Below are 24,925 nucleotides of genomic sequence, written 5' to 3'. Positions count from 1 at the left end.
CACTCAGAAAGCAGAAGACCAAGAGGTTTTGTCCACTATGCTGGATGCACCGCCGGTGAGAGCACAGGCAGCCGCAGAGTCAGATTCTCAGAAGAGCGTCACGTGGCAGCTCTCTGCTCCCCGCTCACCTGCTCTCCACAGTCATCTCACATTCCAGTTTGCCCCCCACCCCACCTCGCGCCCCATGTTTGCACATTTGGTTTTTTAGTTGGTTTCAATTTCAGCTACTTTGTGTAGTCAAATCTGATGTCCTTCCTCTTTCAGACATGTCATGTAAATCCACACCCATCGAGTCTCATCATTTTGTTACAGTTTGCCCAGTAAATCGAATAGTTTTTGTTTGAACCTCAGTGTTATGACTCTGCTCCTGGGAGCCACCTCTTGCCTTTCTGATGCCCTTCTCCCACAGGCCAAAGATATGCAGTAATTTGTGATTGTACAGGTATGAATATGAGAGGATGGTTGTCTGTCTCTCTGTGTCCTGTGACAGGTGATCTGTCTAGATTGTACCCACCGGGATAGGGTCCTGAAGAAAGTGGAAGAATGGCTCTTGTAAAGGTTTATTTGTAAAGATATTCAAAATAAAATACAAGTTAAAGTTGAAAGAACTGTGTAAATGTGATTTTATGTAGAGATGCGGGTTAATATGTGGGCCACCCTGTCTGGGCTGCTGGGTGTGTTTTTGGGAGTGAATTTGATCTCTGATCAGGAACAGAAACTTGTTCGGAAAAGTTCAACTGAAGATCATCAAGGGCGTAACTTTTTATTTATTTATTTTTAACCACGTGCACTAATTAAAGTCAAATCATTTCCGCTTTGGCTGTGCGCGGCCCCGCGACGGACTCGCGGTTCTCTGCACTTGGCAGAAGAGAGACAGACCGACGCAGTCAGCAGTTAACGGAACTACAGGCGCTCTCCTCACGGACTGCAGGCGCTGCGGGGACGAAGATGTCAGTGAAAGCGAAGAGAACAATAAGTGTAAAGAATGAGTCCAAGAAGTGCGCGGCGCGCTTTTGGAGGTTCGTTCCGCACCTTTTGCTGTGCTCCTCTTTGGTGGCATACGCAGCGCTGGGTGCGCTTATTTTCCAACACATCGAGGGAAACACACCGTCCGCTGTCCAGGAGGAGTACCACAAGTTTCTGTGCCAAATGGTAGAGACCGTACAAAACCTCACCGGTGAGCGCTCACAAAACTCTGTTTGTAGCAGATCAAACGTGTCTTTGATTAACTTAATTATGGGTTTGGTAATTAAACAGACTTTATATTATCATTGTATCAGTAGCATCACTGATTTGCTCTGCACTGGGATTTTCTCGTCTCTCTTTCTCAGCTAATAGCACCGCCACTGAACAAATAGTGGAGGGAGTGACGGAGAAAATGCAGAACGAGTTCCAGCGCATATGGTTCCAGAGACCTGATAGATGGGATTTTTTCGGCTCTATGTTCTTCTGTTGCACTGTTTTCACAACTGTTGGTAAGTCCGTTATGATGCCGTACTAATCACTAAACGATTATGTGCTTTTTTATTTAAGTTTTATGCAAATCCGAAGAAGAGAGTGGGTCAAAGATATAAAGTATTCCGTCTTCTTGTCAAAGAGTAAAACTCTAACATATGTCAGTCTTGCTACTACCAGAAGAATAATCAGCTAAAACTCAACTGAAGTGGCACAAAACCAACAAAAATATCTGAGGCTACACCCAATATTTTCATATTGGGTGTAGCCTTCAATATGAAACCGTTCAAATGTATGTAAGTTTTTCAAATATGAGGTTTCATAAGACAGAGCCGTCAAGATATACAGTAAACCACAGCAACATATATAACTGTGGATTATTTAGCTGGGCAAAAAGTCATATTTACACAGACAATCAAGTGTCCTGTTGTATCAAAGGCAGGACTGTGAAATTATTGCCTGACTGTGAGGGCGCAGGTTGTAATACTCCAAATGTGGCTTTGCATTCAGACATTTAGGTGATTCGTCTCCTAAAAAGGGGACTGACTGACTGTTTAAAGTGTCTGTGAGGAAGTTTAGCTTGTGCTATGTACTGGGTGATAGCTTATTTTGAAAAAAGCACCACTTCACATCTAGTTGTGTGGATGCCTCACAGGCATCCACACTATTGAGTTCCTGTTTCTCTTTATTCTTTATTCCACTATAATCTAGTTGCTTCCGTACGTTTTTTGGCACTTAGCTACTTCCTCAGTTTTCAGCCGATTTTCACCGTTCAAACTCTAAACTGTTCTGGTTTTTCTGGAGATGGGTGCTATGACTTTTGGTGTTTATTACTATTATACTTTTTAAAATATTACACTTTTTTCCTTTTTTTGTCCCATTGAAATGAATGGAAAACTTCCACAATTCTGCTAAAACTTGCTTGTCTTTGAAACTTAACGACCTCCTCATACTTTCATAGTATACAAATACATAGTATTTGTACCCAATCATAGTATTTCTGTCATATCATTGTATTTGTGCCAAATCATGGTATTTTTGCCAAATGATAGTATTTGTGCCCACTTAATATTTCTGTTATGTTATGTTATAGTATTACTACTAAGTCGTAGAATTTCTGTTATGTCATAGTGTATCTGCTGAATATAGTATATGTGCCAAATCATAGTATTTTTACCAAATCATAGCCATGTTTTGGCACTGATCACCACCTGCACTCATGTATATATCTTTCTACGTAGCACTTTTAATTCTTATTCTTATTTTTATTTTCATGTCTATTTAAGCGCAATTTATGACATTATGTTTGCACTGAAGCACCGCAGCAATTTCCTAATGTTGTAAACCTGCTCAACATTTGGCAATAAAACCCTTTCTGATTCTGATTCTGATTCTGATTCTGCCAATTCGTAGTATTTGTACTAAATCACAGTACTTGTGGCAAATAATATTTTTCTGTTATGTTATAGTATTAGTACTAAGTCGTAAAATTTCTGTTATGTTGTAGTATATGTGCTGAATATAGTATATTTGTCAAATCATAGTATTTATACCAAATCATGGTATTTGTGCTAAAACATAGTATTTCTGCCATATTATAGTATTTGTGTAAAAACATAGAATGTCTGCACAACCAATATCTGTTATGTTATAGTATTACTACTAAGGCATAGTATTTCTGCCAAATCATAGTATTTGTTTCAAATCATAGTATTCGAACCAAATCATGGTATTTGTGCCAAAGCATCGTATTTGTACAAAGTCATAGTATTTCTCTAAATCATAGTATTTCAATCAAATCTCAGTAGTTATGCTAAAACGCAGTATTATTGCCAAATCACAGTATTTGTACCCAATCATAGTATTTCTGCTAAATCATAGCATTTGTGCCAAATCATAGTATTTGTGCAAAAACACAGCATGTCTGCAAAATCGAAGTATGACTGTTATGTTATTATATTACTACTAAATCATAGTACTTCTGCTTTGTCATAGTATTTGTACTAAAATGTAGTATTTCTGCCAAATCATAGTATTACTGTTATTTCATAGTATTTGAGCGAGATTACAGTGTTTCTGCAAAAACATAGTATTTCTGCTAAATCATGATATTTCTGTTATCTTATAGTACTTGTACTCAATTATAGTATTTGTGCCAAAGTTTAGTATTTCTGCCAAATCATATTATTTCTGCTAAATCATAGTGTCTGCCGAATCCTAGTATTTGAGCCAAAGCATAGCATTTGTACCAAAACATAGTATTACTGCTAAGTCATAGTATTTGAGCCAAATCATAGGATATGTTCTCAAACTGATCTCCCTGTTGGAGCTCAGTCTGGGGGGAGTTTTTTCTCCTTATCTTTCCTCATGTGGTGCATTTTCCATTGTTATACCTCTCTGACCTGTCTTCCCCATGTGATGTTTTCTGTAATGTATCTATGGTCGGAGGGTAAGATGGCGCCGCCATTGCGTGCAGTAGGTCGGCAGCCTTATGAAATTTCCCCTTGTGGGACTAATAAAGGTATATCAAATCAAATCAAATCAAAAAACATAGTATTTCTGCCAAATCTTAGTAATTTTGCTCAATGATAGAATTTCTGCTATGCTGTAGTACTTTTTGCTTGATTATAGTATTTCTCCTAAGTCAATGTATTGCATGTAAATCATAGTATTTCTACCAAGTCCCAGTGTTTCTGCTAAATCATAAATAATGTTTTAGCACAAATTGTATGATTTGGTTCAAATATTATGATTTGGCAGAATTTTCTATGTTTCAGCACATGGACATTTGGCAGAAAAAATATTATTTAGTATAAATACTAAGTTTTAGCAGAAATACTATGTTTTAGCACAGATTTAGCTAAATACTATGATTTGTCGCAAATGCTATGATTTCGTACAAATGCTGTGATTTGGCACAAACACTGTGATTTACCAGAAATCCTGTGATTTGGCAGAAATAATATCAATTAGTTCAAATATTATGATTTAGAAGAAAGACTATGTTTTAGTACAAATACTATGTTCAAACTTTAAAAAATTCTGCTATTTCTGCTAATGTGTGCTATGACTTTTGACCATTGAAATGAATGGAACACATTATCAATGTGGTCACTAATTTTGCTTGCCGGGTTGAGCTGTTTTTTAGCTCAGTGAGATGAGCAGCCATTCTCAGAGCGAGAGGCCCGGGTTCAACTCTCGCTTATGGCAACAATTTTTTCAGTTAACAGTTAAAAAATTTTAAGTCTTTTCAACACATATTTTAGCTTCTTCACCCCTTTTCAGCAAAATTTTCAGTTTTTTCACCCCTTTTCAGCACAAATCCCAGCTTTTCTTTTTGTTGTTTTCAGAAAAAAAACTATTTTCAGCAGAAATTCTGCTGATTCACCTCTTTTCAGCACAACGTTTTGCGTCTTTACCTTTTTTCTGCAGAAATTCTGCTGATTGACCTCTCTTAAGCAGAATTTTCAGTCTTTTCACCTCTTATCAGCGCAATTCTCAGCATCTTCTGCTCATTTCAGCACAATTGTCAGTCTCTCCATCTTTTTGGTTTTGATAATGACTTTGGCTCAGTGAGTTGAGTAGCCACCTTGAGACCAGTAGGGCCAGGTTTGAATCCTGCTCATGGCACAATTTCTTTTCACCTCTTTTCAGTACAAATTTCAGCTTCTTTACCCCTTTTCAGTAGAGCTTTTGACTTTTCACCACCTTTCAGCAAAAATTACTGCTTCTTCACCTTTTTTCAGCATAATTTTCAGTTTCTTTACCGCCATACACTTTTTGCAACTTTTAATCTTTTTCAGCTATTTTCAGCAGACAGCTTCAGCGTTACGGCATCCACACAGCATTTTCGCAGGAAACGCAAATTTTTTCTAGTTTGTATTGTTATTCAAAAATGATGCTTCATAGGAAAACACACACTTTCTAAACTCTCTAAAACAGGCAAATTGCTGATGCCATTCATGGTTACAACTTTTGCTGATGTTCTGTCAGTAAATAATGGCACTAAGCAAAGACGCAGACCCAAGATAGCCAACACAGGAGTTGTTAGGTAGCTTTAAAATAACTGCAAGATGAAACTTTACTCCCAGGTCCAAATCACTCTGGAGCACGTTATCCTCAAGGTTGTCTCTACACACTGCTGCATTCAAAGAAAGGTTAAAATATCAATACTACAGTCTAAATATCAGGAGAGCAAATCAATATGCTTTCAGATGTGTGGCTACATGTTGGTCTCCCAGTTCCTTCCCATAGCATGATGGTGCCATCACTTTGCTTATTGGGGAGGTGATGAGCAGTGCCCGGTTTCCTCTAGCCATGATGCCTGGCATTCAGTCCAAAGAATACAATATTTGTTTCATCAGACCAGAGAATTTCTGGAAAGTTTTCTTCTCTCTACAGAGCAATACTGAAGCTCTGTCGGAGTGACCGCCAGGTTCTCCTCCCTAGCTAAGGTTGTTCTACCTGGATTGTTCAGCTTGGCCTGGAATTTTCTGTGTCAGAGCTCTACAGACAATTCTTTGCACATCATGGCTTTGTCTGTGCTCTGACATGCACTGTCAGCTATGGGATCATATCTAGACAGCTGTGTCTGTCGAACTCATGTCCAAAAACTCAGTTTACCACAGGGGGACACATGTGGTGAGTTTCATCCAGTCTCCCTCCCAATCCAGACCATCCATCCACGCATCCATCCGTTTATCCATCCGTCCATCCATCCATCCATCCATCCACGCATCCATCCGTCCATCCATCCATCCATCCATCCACGCATCCATCCATCCATCCATCCGTCCATCCATCCGTCTATCCATCCGTCCATCCATCCATCCATCCATCCACGCATCCGTTCGTCCATCCATCCATCCATCCATCCATCCATTCACGCATCCGTCCATCCATCCATCCATCCACGCATCCATCCATCCGTCCATCCATCCATCCACGCATCCATCCATCCATCCACGCATCCGTCCGTCCATCCATCCATCCACGCATCCATCCATCCATCCATCCATCCACGCATCCATCCATCCATCCATCCATCCGTCCATCCATCCGTCCATCCATCCATCCACGCATCCGTTCGTCCATCCATCCATCCATCCATTCACGCATCCATCCATCCGTCCATCCATCCATCCATCCACGCATCCATCCTTCCATCCATCCATCCATCCACGCATCCATCCACGCATCCATCCATCCGTCCATCCATCATCCATCCATCCATCCACGCATCCATCCATCCGTCCATCCATCCATCCATCCATCCACGCATCCATCCATCCATCCACGCATCCATCCGTCCGTCCATCCATCATCCATCCATCCATCCACGCATCCATCCGTCCATCCATCCATCCACGCATCCATCCATCCGTCCATCCATCCATCCACGCATCCATCCATCCATCCATCCATCCATCCACGCATCCATCCATCCATCCATCCATCCATCCATCCATCCATCCATCCATCCATTCATCCAAAGAGGCCAAAAAGTTCAGTCTTTGTTTCACTGAATCAATGAATGTTGTTTCTTATGGTCTGAGAGTCATTCAGGTCCATTTTGGCAAACTCCAACGCCTTGGTCAAAGAGTTCCTTGGTCAAGAGAACCCAATGGTGACTCTGACAGAGCTCCAGGGTTGCTTTGCACATGACCCTGACCGAGGCCCTTCTACCCCAGCTGCTCAGATATTTAGTTGACATTCTCTCTCTTTCTCCTTTAAGGTGAAACTACCATAGAAAATGACTTCTTATTGTAATTTCTAATAGCAATATTTCATTCATTCATTCATTTATTTATTCATTTTCAGGCACAACAAATACCTATATTGAACATAAAATACACAAAACAAAAAACAAAACTTGCCTGAAAAAGGAGTGGGACGAAGAAAACTTATTAAATCCCACCCCTATACTCACTCATCAACAAAAAAAACAATAAACTTCCACATGTGTGTTTTGTCTTGTTTTAAAGAAAACATTTTTACACATTCTAAATTTGTTTACCTTTGCTAGTGTGGCATCGTGATGCAGCACTAATAAGGCCTTTAAAACCAAGCCTGTGATACTGAGCATTATTGACTTGTTACTCTTCTCTGGTCAGTCTTCATTTGCTGCGGTCTGCCTTACTTGTGGCTTGATGCACTTTTGTGCTAATGACTGTGTGCTGATATTGCAGTATTGACATTGTCAGGCACTAAACGTACTTCCCATGTAAGGTACATTTTAAATATATATATATATATATATATATATATATATATATATATATGTATAGAACACGTTGTTTTAGGGTCTCGTGTGTTTACTAAGGTCAGAATGTATTTGATAGTAGATTTGTTATTTCTCCCCAGTCACTGTCTGCAGTAGTGATTATAATATAATCATTGTGTGCATAGATGTTTCCTCATAAAGCGAGTGACCTCTCTAAACATTAGTAACCACAGCAACAGATAGCCTGGTTAATTAATGATTGTATGACTCTGGGCTTTGTTCAGGCTTCACGGAAATGATGCCTCTCCTCAAACACAGCATCCCTCCATCCGAGCGAGAGTTACTTCAGTCAAATGACCAAATGTATTGGATGCTGACAGACTTTAAATGTCATGTCCTCCACAGCACAGACTACATGCACCTCCAAAAATGTACATTCAGAATTTATAAGCCCCCTTCTTTGAAGGTGTTACAGTGCTGTCAGTACTTGAAATTATGTTACTCACTGAGCATAGTTTCAACTAATTTAATACAGTCACATATAAAAAATCAGTCCAACAAGCAAACATCCAAGAACAAATCATGTCTTTCTTTATCGATGTCTAATGATCAGATGGTCGCTGGGATTTGGATTGTTGGGATATCTGAGGCTCTGTAAGTGTGCTTGGGACCAGTGCCACAAAGATCACTGACTCTTCTCTTGGTACACTTTGCAAAGGCACTTTCTAAAACTAATCAGAAGCCTACTGCACTTGATGTCCGGGAGGGGAGCTACGAAACATATCATGTTGACAACGCGAAACAGCCCGCCAATCATGCAGCAGCTACACATCCCAAATGGAATCAAGCTGTGTTTACCACCACACGTGACTGAGGTAAACTAGTCAGTCAGCCATCGTTTTACATCAGAACACATTAAAAATGTTTCCCGATGTGAATGTCTGCATGCTCTCAGTTAGAAGTCAGCTGCAGAGTGCTGCTCTGTCCATCATGCACAGACAACTGTGATATCGCCCACTGTCTGGTTGATTCTCTAGTTTGACGCCTACATGTGGGGGTTTTGTCTACTGCAAAGTTTTGTTTGTTTGTTGTTTGTTATTTGTTTTTGTAAGAGCCAGAACTGATCATCTTTGATTGATAAGAGTGGCATGCCAAGTTCAGCTAAGGCTAAATGTGTGAATTTGTGTTGGCCATTTTTCCACGGGAGTCTAAAGATGTTGACTTGCGTTGGTTTTTGATTATCAGGAGTTAATGTCAGTATATACTCACAAAATATAGATAATATTTTTAAAGATAACTAAAATTTGATATGTTAATTATGAGAAATGGATCGAACTCTGTGAGCGAGTTCAGCAAACCACTTTGTTTTCATTTTTTAAGCCTTTTTTGACCTGGAATTGACGATCTTGAGATTAACGATATCTTTTGTAAGACTTGGGCTGACATAGGCAGCATCAACCCTGGCATTTTTTCCAATGTGACCAGAATCTTGAGCTTCACCTTACCCAGGTTTAAGCCCAGGAATAACCTGCTGTGAGATAGCAGTGCTAACACTGTGTATTTTACTGTCGTCATGTCAGATACCAGACACAGTTTTCAGTTACCTGTAGTTTCTATTCTGTCCCTCTGACATGTCAGTGTTACTGTATCGCTGCCTGTAGTGCTCCCACTCCTCCGCCACCCCAGTGCCCAACTACAGACCTAAAGAGGATGTTTACTCCTGACTCCTTGGCTTCTATGTTTATATTTAAGGGAGTGTTAACGTCAAACTGTATTGCTCTAATAAGTCAATCATTTCAAATTTGAATGCTCTAACTCAAAATTTACATACTGAACATATACATTAGGAACCCCTCTAACTAACCCACGCAGAACTCGCATGGACACAGGGAGAAGATACAAAGGAAGGGCCCACCCAGATGGCGGCGTTGAAACCGGGACCTTCCTGCTATGAGGCAGTGAGTGGGGTTAAGTTCACTCCAAACTGCCCATTGGTGTGAATGTGAACTGTTGTCTGTGTCTCCCTGTGATGGACTGGTGATCAGCTGGGATAGGCTCCAGCACCTCTCAGCCTGAGTGGGATCAGCAGAGGATAAAGGCTAGATGGATGGATGCTGTCAGAAATGTACAAATTTCCATGATTTCCACAGCTGATTCTGTTGCTATTCCTTATTCATAATTTATCGTTATGATGAATAATTATTGATGAATTTGTTATGGTTATATTGTAAGTGCTGAGTAAACCATTCTTAGCTGGAACTGACCTGATTTGATGTGTAAGAGCCTTGTGTAGATACATTAGTGTTACTGTCAAACACATCACAAGTGGTAAAGAGATCTAATTGCTAATGGCTTAGCAGCTACAGGAAGCCCACAACTCTCCAAAGGCGAGGCGCGTCCAGAGGAGAAAGCCTTTTACATAACCGCAAAAAAGCTTATTAGAAGTTGTAGAGGTTCAGAGGAACATTGTCTGCTGTGTTGTCTTGTAAGCTGAAGACTTCGTTCAAGGTTCACAGCAAGAGTGCAATTTGTCAAAAATTTCTCAAGGGCTTTTTTGAACAGACCAACATACTAGTTCTCTTTTAAAAACATAAATTATTTCCATTCTCACACAATACCGGAATTATTTCAGGAAAAAAATTACCAGGGTCAAAATTATTAGCCCCCCTGAAAAGCTGCCATAACACAAACCAGTAATGTGCTTTAACTTTGCTGAGCTCAAAGCTTGTCAAATCAAAGTGTATTATGATAGGGAGCTGGTGTGACCTCGGTGTAGTGTCTTCTCTGGTCTGCATTCACAACAAAAAGGCAATGGTTAGAATGCTCTCTTTTTAATGTCGTGGGCAATCAGCACAAAATCTCGCAGGAATCCTCCATTATTCTGAGGATTACATTTCCACTTGCAGTGTGATCGTATAGTGGTAAATTTATACAACCAAAATAGAAAAACTTCAACACCATTAACATTGCATGTTAAATTTCCCAAATGAAAGGAATATAGAAATATATTTTAAAGCTGTACATGGAACAATGTAAATTCTCTAAACAGTGTGGCACAGTCACATACCTGCATTCACAACAAAAAGGCAATGGTTAGAATGCTCTCTTTTTAATGTCGTGGGCAATCAGCACAAAATCTAAACGGGAAAGCAACAACAGAGTTAGCTAACTATGCTCCCATTTTGTTTCCTCTCCTCACAATAAAGAAATCTCACATAAACATGCACTCAGTTCAACATAAAGACTGGAGAAATGACCCGCAACAAATGATGTATAAACAACAAAAATAATCGGGTCAGACTGTATTACTTTAACAGCCTGCGATATGATTTTTCCTCCCCACGACATTTGCGCATTCCTTACCTCGCAGGAATCCTCCATTATTCTGAGGATTACCCAGAATCCCTTGCCCTTTGTGAATATTGCAGGGTGACTTTTTCAACAGTAGGTGGCGCCAATGTCCCATTTAGCGGGATTTAACTTCGACTCTATTTAACTATGTTACACACACACCCCTTAAATCCTGCTAAATTGGGGCATGACAACAGAAAAACAGAAACTTCCAATGCATAAAACATAACAGTGTGACCGTGGGAGCACAATATAGTTCAAGTCAGTTAAAAAAAACTTTCCATATGGAATAAGGCAAGCAAGAGAGCGGCCAATTCCCCTGCCAACCCAGATATGAAAGATGCCGTATACACCTCCCATGATGTGAACATTGCTCCACGCAGGTATTACCCAAAACGTTCTGAGTAACAGCACATTTGCAAAACGGCTAGTAATCTATCCTGAAAACATATTTCGCACAAATGAAAACAAGGAGTCAACTGTCGACACTGAATCATCAACCTGTTGTTCATTGATCTCACAAATGAGACGTGTTGGAGGTTTCACAGGTCTACCTGATCTAGTACAAAGAGGTGGTGGCTGTGTACGCACTACACGGTCCTCTGTACTCAGTCGTGTGTCAGTCACAAGATCAGGGGAAAGGACATGTGCAGCATCTCCCGCCAGAAGCTGCGAGGAGGCACTCCAGGACACAACAGATTCAATAGAGGGGGCAGGGGAGGGCAACCGGGAAACCAACGGGTCACACACAGCAGGCGGGGTCACAGTCGATTCTGCCTCAGAGGTTGGGACGCTGAAAGCCGCACCAAGAGAACACGCAGGTTGACCAACCGCAGAGTCCCTGTCACTTGCTTGGTCCATCTGCATGAGCCAGCGAACCGTCTTTGTCTCACCATCCTGCACATCACCTGGAAGTTCTGGTTCACCTTGTCCACTATCCGCAACAGAGGGGCAGGTTGACACTGGTATGCACTCGTTTCCTGCAGGAATGAAACTCACAGGAAGTAGTAGGTTTCGGTGAACAACTTTTTCCCTGAGAGTCACAGGGTCTCTGATGTGGTACACATTGATGTCAGGTTTCACAGACACCACCTCAAAAACTGTGGATTCCCATTTGTCAGCGATCTTCCTCTTTCCTCTCTCACCACGATTAGCAAGCAAGACTCTGTCACCGACTGAGAGGGGCGCACCCTTAGCCTTGCGGTCATAATTCTTCGCCTGGCGAGCCTGGGCAATACGGCTGTTCTGCCTGGCAATGCGGGCAGCCTCAGACAGGTCACGCTTCAAATGGGCGACAAATTCACCGTGGTCAACAACGGCACCATCAGGGAGAACATGCTGGAAAACAACATCAACAGGCAGACGAGGAATTCTCCCAAATACGAGAAAAAAAGGTGCGAAACCTGTTGTTTCATGTTCAGTGCAATTGTAGCAGAACGTCAACATCTGAAGCATTTGCGGCCACCTGGCTTTGGATTGAGGGGGCAAAGCCCGTATCATGTTTCCCAAGGTCCTGTTGTATCGCTCGACAATACCATTCCCCATTGGGTGGTAAGGAGTGGTGTGTGATTTCTGGATGCCAGCCATGTCCAGGAGCTCCTTAATGAGTTGACTCTCAAAGTTGGCTCCTTGATCAGAGTGTATACGTCTGGGAAAGCCCTACACACAGAAAAAGTCATTCCACAGGCGGCGAGCAACCTGCTTGGCAGACTGATTCTTACAAGGGAATGCATGCGCTAATTTGGAAAAATGGTCTGTGACAACCAAAACATCAACGCACTTTTTGTCAGTCTGTTCAGCAGTCCAGAAGTCGATGCAGACTAGCTCCATCGGTTCAGTGGTACAAATGCTGTCCAGTGTGGCACGGTCATTCGGCTCTGGGGTTTTCCCAACCACACAACGAAAACAGCCTTTCACATGATTGATGATGTCACGCTCCATCCCTGTCCAAAAGAATCTCTGCCTTGCAAGAGACAGGGTGCGGACTTGGCCCTGATGACCCGCCGTATCATGGATGCCTCGGAGAACTTCAGTCTTCAGAGTGTCTGGGACAACAAACTGGTAAATCGTCACATTCATGTTCCTGTCTTTCTTCACCTTATACAACATACCATCTTTAATCAAGAGTCTGGACCAATGTCTGAGTAATTTCATTACACCACGGGACTCGCTAGCACGTTCATGCCTGGTGGGCCTCTTGTGACGCCGGACATAAAAGGAAACTCTGCCCAAAACCTCATCTTGTTCCTGCAGGTTAGCGAGTTCACTTCTCGGCGTACAGGCAGGACGGGTAATAGTTGGGACCTGAGGGATATCTGATCCCACACCTCTCACATGGCTGATACCACCAGTGTCATGCGCAGCCAACGCAGCAGAAACATCCTGTGACGAGAGAGAACCTTGAGGGTTAGCTAGGATACTTGTAGCTCCTTCCTCAGACTGATCCACAACCAACTGGCAGTTTGCAGCACACCGAAACATATCCTGCACAGTCCCATCCACCAGACCGTGCATTTGGTTCAATAGGGCAGCATAAGGTTCAGTGACTAGCCTGTGGCCTATGCACGACTGGACAAATGGCTCTCTACTCAATGCATCCGCGACAACATTTTTGGTGCCAGGGACATACTTCAGTTCAAAACTGTATGCTGCAAGCTTTGAAACCCATCGTTGCTCACATGCATCTAACCTAGGCTTGGTTAAGATGTATGTCAGCGGGTTATTGTCCGTCCACACTGTGAAGTGGCTCCCTTTCAGCCAATGGCTAAACTTGTCACAGACTGCCCATTTCAGAGCAAGAAACTCCAAACGATGCGCTGGATAGTTTAGCTGAGAGTGTGACAGGGTCTTACTGGCGAATGCCACTGGTCTGGCGATGCTACCATCAGGGGGCAACTGTGAGAGGACGGCTCCAAGGCCGTCAAAGGAAGCATCAACTGCAAGGAGAAAGGGCGCAGTAAAATCTGGATGGGCTAATGTGACACTATGCACAAGTTCATGTTTTAGGGCCTTGAATGCTTCCCTGCACTCATCAGTCCAGTCAGCCGGAGACAGCTTCACGTGGCCCCTTTTAAATTTAGGCTTACAGCCTCTACCTCTCTTGCGTAGCGCAGCTGGTTCAGCCACAAGATCAAACAGTGGCTTAGCTTTTGCAGAGCACCGCTCGATAAAATGATGGTAGTAGAGAACCATCCCCAGGAAGGATCTGATTTTCCTTGCACATGGTGTCACCCCGTCAGACTCCATCAGGTCTGCTTCCTCCACATTGTCTATAGCCTGCACTTTACTTGGGTCTGTTTTCACACCCTCACCACATATGATGTGTCCCAGGAACTTCACAGACCGCTGAAGAAAGTGGCATTTCTTTGGTGCGAGCTTCAGGTTGTTGGCAGAAAGTCGTGAGAAAACCATCTGCAGACGTTCAAGAGCCACCTGTTCGGATGGGGCATAGACCATAAGGTCATCCAGATAACACAACAAACTTGTGAAGTTCTCATCACCAAAAATGGACATCATCATTCGCATAAAAGTAGCAGGACTATTTGTCAGGCCTTGAGGCATCCTGTTATATTCATGAAGGCCAAATGGGGAGGAGAATGCCGTGTATTTTTTGTCGTCCTCGTGGAGTCTGACATTGTAAAACCCCGATGTGAGATCCATTGTAGAAAAAAAAACATTCCCACCAAGTGCTGCGAGGGCGTCTGACTGATGAGGCAATGGATGTGCATCTTTAACTGTTCTTGCATTTAACCATCTAAAGTCATTGCATATGCGCAGGTCACCATTTGGCTTAACAACTAAGACAAGGGGGGATGAGAATTCACTCTGGGACTTACGGATTATCCCTGACTCCTCCATCTCATCTAGGGCAGTGCGAAGCTTCTCGTAATGGCATGGTGGGACCCGTCTGTATGGCAGTCTGAAGGGCTTGTCATCCACCAGGCAGATTCTGTGGACAAAGTCAGCAGCCTCACCGCAGTCCATTTTGTGCCTTGAAAAGATAGACTCATACTGCTCAATGAGTCGCAGCAGCCTATCTCTCCATTCTGGGGAAACTTCACAGGACGAGAGGTCCAGGTCCTGCAGGCCCAAATCACACAAGCGCTGTGACATCTCCGCTTCTGATCTCGGTGCGGGCGACGAGTTCTGTGTGTATTGTGTACTGGATCGAATTTGAACAGGTTCAGGTAAGTCCTGCACAGAAAGACAGGGGGACACATCAGCAACCTTAGCATTTCTCCTGAGAGTGAGGGGCTTGTCGGAGGGATTCACCACTTTAACAGGGACCCAACCATCCCCAAACAAGGAAGTGACAACTCGCCCCACTAGGATCTGTGCAGGTTTGGATCGAGACTGAGTGGGTTCAATAATGACAGCACTTCCCACCGCTGAGGCATCAGGAGCAGGCAGCTTAGCCCACACTAAATGTTCAGACAAGGGCTGCAAGGTGACGCGTCTCTTAAGCTTTGCAGTGCCAAAACTTGGAGGCATTGCTCTGCCACCACAGTCATCAGAATAGGACAGCAAAGTTGCCAAATGAGGAAAAGCATCATCCTGGGTACCAACAGTCATTTTTAACTGTGAAATAAGCCACTTTATCGCATTGCTGCCCAGAATCATGTCATCAGCCTGGCCCGGAACCACCAGAACAGGAATCACCACCTTAAAGCCATATATTGACACTGTAAGATCATACATAGCAGAAGGCGTAACGAGGTGACCCCCACAACCAACAATGACAACGTCTTCAGCTGAACGTCTCTCAATATCAGGTATCGATTGTGAAAGGTTCTCATCAACTGTCTCACTTATGGTGCACGCCATAGATCCACTGTCCACTAATGCTTTAAGATCTTGTCCACCACTAGTAGTCACTGCAGAGTAGAATAAACTATCAGTGTTTGAGAGCCTATGCAAGCCCTGTGCAATCAGTGTTTTATTTGGCGGGACAATGCCACTGTAAGTAGAATACAAAGTGTCATAATCATTAATATCAGTCACATCCAAGATGGGAGGCTTACTTGCTGGATCTGCGCTGTCCTCCCCTCCACGCAGATCGTTCAGTTTCCCTGATGACCACTGGAAGGAGTACACTTGCCCTCTGGGCAGTTACGTCTCGAATGACCAGGTAGGTGACACAGGAAGCACAATCTGTTTTCCCGACAGTGCGTGAGTGTGGAGTGGGAGCTATCTCTGCAGATGGAACATGGTGTGTCATCTAAGCCCGGTATTCTCGGCAGTCGGGCACTCTGTCGCCTGGCATTAGCTCGAGCATAGCCTGGGCCTTGAAGCAGCACCTTCTCTAGCATGCTGATCAACCTCTCAATAGCAGAGCCATCCTGACTCACAGCTGGCCTCTGCTCATGGTCAGCCAAACAAGGAGTACCATTTGTGCTAACCTCTGCCTTATTCACATAGACACAGTTACCCGTCTGTGGAGGAGACTGGAACCCCTTACCCAGGTGATACTCATCCAGTACCTCCTGAACTTCACGAGCTGACCATTTATCACATGTTTTGGTTCTAAAAATAAGAGCCAAGTCTCTGCAGGGGCAGTGTCTGATGAACATGCGTGCAACCTCCACACCAGAGTTCTCAAAAGATTTCCCCTGCTCCTTAACCCTTGTGTGGTGTTCGTATTTTTGTTACTCAGCCAGTGTTCATGGGTCTGGTGGACCCGCTAGAGTTTTGGCTTTCCAAATTAACACTATCAAACAATTTTATGTTAAATTACTCAACAGATGTTTACTTCATCCCAATTACAAGACATATGAACAGCAAACATGGTTAATTTTTTCCCTTTACCTTTGTTAGATCACATTTATGAATTAATGTGCTTCTCGTTTTTCTTTTATATAAAATGTTATAAATAAATCAGTTATAATCAAGTGGAGTGAGTGGAAAGACACAACACATTTACACGTGAAAAAATAATTAATTGTTTAATTTTTCTTTTGAAAAAAACTGAACACGGGTCTCACAGACCCGAACACCATACAAGGGTTAAGACAGTTGCCAACAACATCAGCAGCTTTGTTCAGCCTCAGCCAGTACTCATATGGATCCTCCCGGTCCTTCGGCAGGGTGGAATAAAAGTCAGCCAGGGGCACAGACGAGCACTGGGTGGAACTAAAATGTTTGTGCAGAAGTCTGTAGATAGCTTGTGGATTATGCTGGACATCAATTCCACTATTCCTCACACCAAATTTCACAACATCTTTTGCCCTGCCTCTCAGATGCATCAAAATCTCCTCAGCTTGGTTTTCTGGAAGAATGGCACTCTTCTTTATGTAACTCTGCATGGCTTCCTGCCACTCATCAACAGACAATGAGTCTGAACTCTCCCCCCGAAACACAGGTGGGTCTTTAACCTGTCGTGGAGCCACCAGCTGGACTTGAGAGAGATCTAGTGAGCGGCTGGAGGGGAGATCTGTTGTTTCATGCGCCACCTCAGGACATGTATATGTAGCAGATGCAGGGCTCGAAGTGTGTGGCGTAGTCAGGTGTGACAGAATGCTATCAGCCAGGCGTTGCCCAATTTGCTGCACAATGTCGCTCATTTGGTCGACTAGACTCACATCAGTTATTGGGGGGTCTGAGGTAGATGACTTAGTGCACTGTACTGACTGCGACTCAGCCACCAGCTCACAAGAACTATCTGCTGCTCTATGCCCCACCCGACAGTCACCCAGTGAAAAAGGAACAGTTGTGAACCCTCTGCCCCTACCCACAACAAGGGGAGTCACATTTGGGGTGTCATCAGAGTCACTTAGATCCATATCTAGCAGAATATTAATAGAGCTAAGGTGGACTTAATACAATATGGCAATATACAAAGCCAATATAAAAGTATGTCCAACAGTCCCCAAAGTTTGATTCCGTTACCCAACAGACTAAACAATAAGGCAGCTGATGCTCCACGATGATGCTGTGATGAGAAGACACCAGCCCGATTCAGCAGCGTCACGAACGAGTCACGGCACCAATGTGACCTCTGTGTAGTGTCTTCTCTGGTCTCGCAGGAATCCTCCATTATTCTGAGGATTACATTTCCACTTGCAGTGTGATCGTATAGTGGTAAATTTATACAACCAAAATAGAAAAACTTCAACACCATTAACATTGCATGTTAAATTTCCCAAATGAAAGGAATATAGAAATATATTTTAAAGCTGTACATGGAACAATGTAAATTCTCTAAACAGTGTGGCACAGTCACATACCTGCATTCACAACAAAAAGGCAATGGTTAGAATGCTCTCTTTTTAATGTCGTGGGCAATCAGCACAAAATCTAAACGGGAAAGCAACAACAGAGTTAGCTAACTATGCTCCCATTTTGTTTCCTCTCCTCACAATAAAGAAATCTCACATAAACGTGCACTCAGTTCAACATAAAGACTGGAGAAATGACCCGCAACAAATGATGTATAAACAACAAAAATAATCGGGTCAGACTGTATTACTTTAACAGCCTGCGATATGATTTTTCCTCCCCACGACATTTGCGCATTCCTTACCTCGCAGGAATCCTCCATTATTCTGAGGATTACCCAGAATCCCTTGCCCTTTGTGAATATTGCAGGGTGACTTTTTCGACAGTAGGTGGCGCCAATGTCCCATTTAGCGGGATTTAACTTCGACTCTATTTAACTATGTTACACTGGGTTATGTTTCAGTTTACACACAGTATAAAAACATCATGAAGGGTTTGAGCAGTCACTTCAGAAAGCATCATGCCAATAACTGATGTGAGATCTGTCCCAGAAAGACCCCAGAACAACTGCCAAGACACTAGTAAATGACTAGAGCTGAGTTTCAAAGACAGTCACTAGAAACCTTTACAGAAACATTCACCCGCAAGCCTAAAGCAGGTACATGAAAAATGTTGGTAACAGATCCTTAAGTCCTGTAAGTTGCAAGGTGAGAATCAGACTTCTTGGCTGTGCACATGCCACAGGCGCTTGATTGGATCAGGATCCTAGGAATTTGGAGGCAAAGTCAACACCTCAAACTCCTTGTTGTGTTTCTCACACCAATCCTGAACCCTTTTTGCTTAGTGGTAGGGTGCAATATCCTTCTGAAAAAGGTGCCAGCCATTAGGGAACACTGTTTCCATGAAAGAGTACACATGGTCTACCTCAACGATCATTGTTGTAGGTGGTGTGTGTTCATTCTGCTTCTGCCATCCTCAGCTAGCCATGACTACTGCAGGTTCACCACTTTTCCTTCCTTGTATCCTGTTGTCTAACAATCACAGTTTGCTCTTTGTCAAACTTCTCAAATCCTTATCCTTTCCCATTTTTCCTCTTTCCTGCACATCAGCTTTTAAGGACAAAAACTTCACTTCCTCCCTGAGAGATACCTCCCACTATCTGGTGTTGAAGAGATAAGCATAATAGACTCCAGTTTGTGCATGTAAATGGAGAGTCCTCTTCACACACTGAGGTTAATTATGGAGTTCCACAGGGTTCAGTGCTAGGACCAATTCTGTTTACATTATACATGCTTCCCTTAGGCAGCATCATTAGAAGAAATAGCATACATTTACACTGCTATGCAGATGACACCCAGCTCTATCTGTCCATGAAGCCAGATAACACACACCAATTAGTTAAACTGCAGGAATGTCTTAAAGACATAAAGACCTGGATGGCTGCTAACTTTCTGCTTCTTAATTCAGATCAAACTGAGGTTATTGTACTCGGCCCTGAAAAGCTTAGAAATATGGTATCTAACCAGATTCTTACTCTGGATGGCATTACCTTGGCCTCCAGTAACACTGTGAGGAACCTTGGAGTCATTTTTGACCAGGACATGTCCTTCAACGCACATATTAAACAAATATGTAAGACTGCTTTCTTCCATTTGTGCAACATCTCTAAAGTTAGAAATATCCTGTCTCAGAGTGATGCTGAAAAACTAGTTCATGCATTTATTACTTCCAGGCTGGACGACTGTAATTCATTATTATCAGGAAGTCCTAAAAACTCACTGAAAAGCCTTCAGCTAATCCAAAATGCTGCAGCAAGAGTCCTGACAGGGACTAGAAAGAGAGAGCAGATTTCTCCTGTTTTGGCTTCCTGTTAAATCCAGAATTGAATTCAAAATCCTGCTCCTCACATACAAGGTCTTAAATAATCAGGCCCCATCTTATCTTAATGACCTTGTAGTACCATATCACCCTATTAGAGCACTTCGCTCTCGCTCTGCAGGCCTACTTGTTGTTCCTAGAGTATTTAAAAGTAGAATGGGAGGGAGAGCCTTCAGTTTTCAGGCCCCTCTTCTGTGGAACCAGCTTCCAGTTTGGATTCAGGAGACAGATACTATCTCTACTTTCAAGATTAGGCTTCAAACTTTCCTTTTTGCTAAAGCATATAGTTAGGGCTGGACCAGGTGACCCTGAATCCTCCCTTAGTTACTGCTGGGAATTCCTGTGATGCATTGAGTGTTTCTTCTTCAATTAACTTTTTTACTCACTATGTATTTATATTGCTCTCAACATTCAATTATAGGTTGTTATTAGGCCAGCAGCTATTGATTTTTTTAGTAATTGATTCATCTATTTTCCATCATTAATTGAGTAATCAGACATAAACACTTTTGTCTTATTCAGGAGCAATAATAAATATCCAAAAGAGGAAGAACACAGGTGCTCATTGGTTTCCATTTGAGAAATTTCAGTGTTTTTTGCTTCGTCCATTTCATTTGTCAAAAACAAAAAAAGAAACCTTTTGCATTTACTTACCATATTAAATGTTATTTTTTAAAGAAAACATTTTCTTAAATGCAAAAATATATAAATACTCTCAAGTAGAGTCAAAGTCAAATAAAATCAGATAAATATGCAATAAAAATGAATCTTTACTCTGAGTGTTTGAGTGTGAATGAGTGTGAAGTTTGTCCTGTGCTTTGATGCAAAGTGTCTGTTAAAAACAAGATGTTATGATGTACATTTTTACTGGCTTGTGAAAAAACTTTTATGTTCATATTTTTAAATGTTACTGCAATTTAAGTAAGACAGTATTTTATATGATTTCACTTTCAATGTGAAAATGTTATGAAAACCTTGAAATAAGCACAGACTAGTACATCTGGTGCCCCTGTAGACCCCATGTACGTCAGCCTTCATCAAGCTGTATAATTAAAACATGCTTCAGACTAAGCTAACAGTTCATCTGCATGTTGGTGGTCACTGCACATGTGTAAAACACACAGTGGTGGATGGAGCAGCTACAAAGTTTCTTCATGTCAGAGTTTGTTGATCAGGAGCTTTGATGCTTTTTCCCAGCGCAGGTTTTCATGGTGATCACAGGAGCTGTGCTGTTTTCAAGTATAACAAGAACGTTGTCTAGAAGGGTCATGATCACATTTTTCCTACACAAACGTTACCAAAAGCCAGTCCTATAATTAACAGTTTAATTACAGCTTTAAAATGTCTGTTGTTTCAGGTTATGGGGAGATCTATCCCGTCACCCTGCCTGGTAAGGTGGCGTGTGTCTTCTATGCCATGGTGGGCATCCCTCTTATGCTTCTGGTCATCCTCGATGTTGGAGACTTCCTTGCTATGGTGATGTCTAGAGCCTACATCCATGCTCACACCCTTTCCAAAAACCTCTTCTCCCGCACCTGGTCTCCATGGAAGACTGAGGAGAGAGACTCGAGCCACCAGGTCCTGGAGGATGGTACTTTTGTCTTCAGCCGTGACGTTGTGATCCGCGAGCCCCTCGACATCCGACAGGTGCTCCGCAGCCAGGCAGATGTACGGCACAAGTCCATCCAGCTTCAAAACAACAAAGAGATTTTTGAAAAGATTCTTGCCAGAGAGAATTTACTGAGGGAGGGTCCACTGCTCAGGAGGCTGTCCTGCCCAGAGCTTGATCGTCTGCCACCACCACCCAAAGGATATGCCTTGTGGGATTTCACAGGATTAGGAGATGAAATGGAAACACTGAATGTCCCCTTCGTGCTCATTCTTTTCATCGTCTTTGCCTACATTTGCTTTGGCGGCTTGATTCTGCCAATATGGGAAACTGATTTTAAAGACTTTGATCCCTATTACTTTTGCTTCATCACCCTCACTACCATTGGTTTTGGTGATATTATACCCAAGCACCCCAATTTCTTCATGCTTACCTCGCTGTTCATCATTGTCGGCATGGCTATCATGTCCATGGCTTTTAAATTGAGCCGAACACGAATTGTAAGCTGTTACCGCCAATGTGTCAAGTTCATCAGCAGAGGAAACGTGGAAACCTTTAAGAACAGCGAAAAGGATTAGGTCACCGAGAGAGTCTCTGCCTCACTCTTGGCTTTGAAACAGGCCCATATCAGGAGCCAGTAGGAGTTGCATGCCTTTTTTCTTACAAGCATGAGTAAAGGAAAAAGTTGCATGTGCCCTTCACGATTGCGCGCTGAAGGAGGTTTACATTTTCACAGCTGTAATAATGAGGCTAAACATTTGTTTCTACGTAGAGACAGTGAATCACAAGTTTTCCATGTTGTTGTGGTTGCCTTATACATCAATTAGCTACACATAAGTTATTAATGTGATTGGGATTTAGGGAATTGGACTGGGGACTGGCTAAGCCACTCCATGACCTTAATCAGCTTCTTTTTTAGCCATACCTTTGTTGCCTTAGTGGTATGTTTCAGGTCATTGTCCTGCTGGAAGACCCACCCATCGTCAGTGTTCTGGCTGAGGGAACAGAGATGCATGTCAAACATATAAAAAGAAGAATCACAACAACAGTTGTCACCTTCTCACCTGCCTTATACACGTCTACAGTCTTGTCCGGATGTCTTTTGGCAGAACCTCTTGGCCTTGTTGGTGGAGAGGTTGGAATGAAAGAAATTGCTAACCATCGGCGAGGCTGTAGGTGCTCAAATATTTCACTCAGTAACATGCAAATCAATTTATTTATTTAACTTTTATGCAATGTGTTTGTTTTTCTGGATTTTTGGTTGATATTCTTCTCTCTCTATTAAAATGAAACTACCATACAAATGATAAACTGTTGATGTCTTTGTAAGTGAGCAAACTTACAGCAGCAAGGTATCAAATAATCCTTTCTCCCGCTGTGCTTCAGGAACAGGTTAGTTTATTTGTACCCGTGGTCTGCAGCAGTGTGTCATCCATCCTCACATTTACTGAAATACTGAAGAAATAAACAAATGAAACAGATTCACGTAGCATCATGGTAAGGTATAGTATTTATGTAGTGTTTTTCTCATTTTGAGCACTTAAAGCACTTTATTGTCTCATTCACACACGTTTTTCTTTCTCAGCACGTTTAACCGAATGTTCACACAGTTTTAAAAAGTTATATATATTTGTTTAGGATGGTCTGTCAAGCATTTCTTCATTAGAACTGAATTCATACATTCATGCAGTAACGTGTTTTGTCCAGCAGGTGGCACCGAGAGAACACGTCAAGCCTAAAGCACTAAACCAGTTTTAGCACTACTAGCTGGGTTACTAGTGAATGTTTTAACAGCACATCTCTACCTACCACTATACTTACAATAAAGAAGTATAGACAACATCGTTCTAACATTACCAAATCTGCAGTATTAACTTTAAACTTAGACTGTTATAATATTTAAGCTTAGCTGTACCAGGTTTAAATATCCCACAGTACTGAGCAGCTGTTTTATCTTTGCTTCATGACTTTGTTTGAAGCAGCAATCCTCAAATAAACTCATGATAAGTGTTGGGTTCATGGTGCTGATGAACATTTAACTGAATTTGGCTGAAATCTGGCTGCAACCAGTGAGTGCAGTCACCACAGCAAGAGGACACAAAATGACACAATACTAGGATCATACACTTTATTGTACTGTCTTAGAATAGAATAGAATAGAATAGAATAGAATAGAATAGAATAGCTCTTTATTGTCATTGTGCATGTGCAATGAGATTGTCTGTGCATGCATGGAATAAAATATAAATAGAGAGCAGGAACAAATATTAAACAGGAGAAATAAACACAATCAAAATACAAAACAAGAGAAATGCGTAGAAAAATAAAGGACACATGTTAGAGAACATGTTGCAGAGCGCGTAGTGTGGCTGCTCATGAGCAATACAGAAAACTTTGTAAATATTTGCATCTCTTTGCAGTGGTAAGGTGGAGCGGTCGTGGTCTGGTGCCAGTTTTCTAGGTTAATCTGTAGGTGTGAATATGAAGGTGCATTGTTGTCTGCCTCCGTGCTCGCCCTGTGATTGATTACAGCTGGGACCAACTCCAGAAAATGGGTGGACTGGTTTCAGTTTGTTCTATTGCTCCAGGTGCTATATTTTGTAGCACCCTATAATATTAGAAATGAGACAGAACCCCAAACATTAGATAATCCCGTCTGAGCAAGAACTCGGACGGTGGTGATGAAGTCTGTCTTTCAACATGAAGAGAGCAAAGGAGGGAAACAGAAAATAAAAGAGAAGAAAGAAGCAGAAAGAGGACAAAACACAAACTACAGGAGGGTGTAGACAAAGTGTGCTACAGAGACATATACAGGCATGGTTAGTAAAAAATGAATGTTGTGAACATGCTCAGTGCATCACAGGAAGTCCTCCAACAGCCTGAACATTAAGCAGCACAAATAAAGATGCAATGTTACATTTCACGAGCTGTAAAATGAGTCAAGAATGTTCATGATGTGTGAATATTCACTTCAATAAACTGTGCCTGATAGCAACACTGACAATATGGACTCGTTCACCATCTGTGCTTGTATGATGCTAAAGTTAGTGCTGTGTTCAGCAAAAGCATTTTCCACATGATCGAATTTGTTAACAAACTCTGTTTTGTCCAGTTTGGCGTGTTTTACATGTTTAATGCATTATTACATGTTTTGCTCATTAGTTACAACATAAACTAAGAAGCAGCTGGCAGTG

General features: G+C 42.2%; 1 protein-coding gene across 1 annotated transcript; it reads left to right on the top strand.

The window, feature by feature from the left end:
- The first annotated feature begins 874 nt into the window (after positions 1–874).
- On the top strand, positions 875–23,023 carry kcnk18 (potassium channel, subfamily K, member 18). The gene is made up of 3 exons (XM_080869460.1): positions 875–1,177; positions 1,332–1,475; positions 21,480–23,023. Exons 1-3 carry the CDS (start codon positions 949–951, stop codon positions 22,307–22,309), a joined length of 1,203 nt encoding a protein of 400 aa, XP_080725586.1. The 5' UTR covers positions 875–948; the 3' UTR covers positions 22,310–23,023.
- The last annotated feature ends 1,902 nt before the right edge of the window (positions 23,024–24,925 follow it).

This window comes from Rhamphochromis sp. 'chilingali', assembly GCF_963969265.1.
Source record: "Rhamphochromis sp. 'chilingali' genome assembly, chromosome: 20".
NCBI lineage: Eukaryota > Metazoa > Chordata > Actinopteri > Cichliformes > Cichlidae > Rhamphochromis > Rhamphochromis sp. 'chilingali'.
The sequence above is the reverse complement of the archived record's forward strand: the minus strand, read 5'-3'. Positions and strand labels throughout refer to the sequence as shown.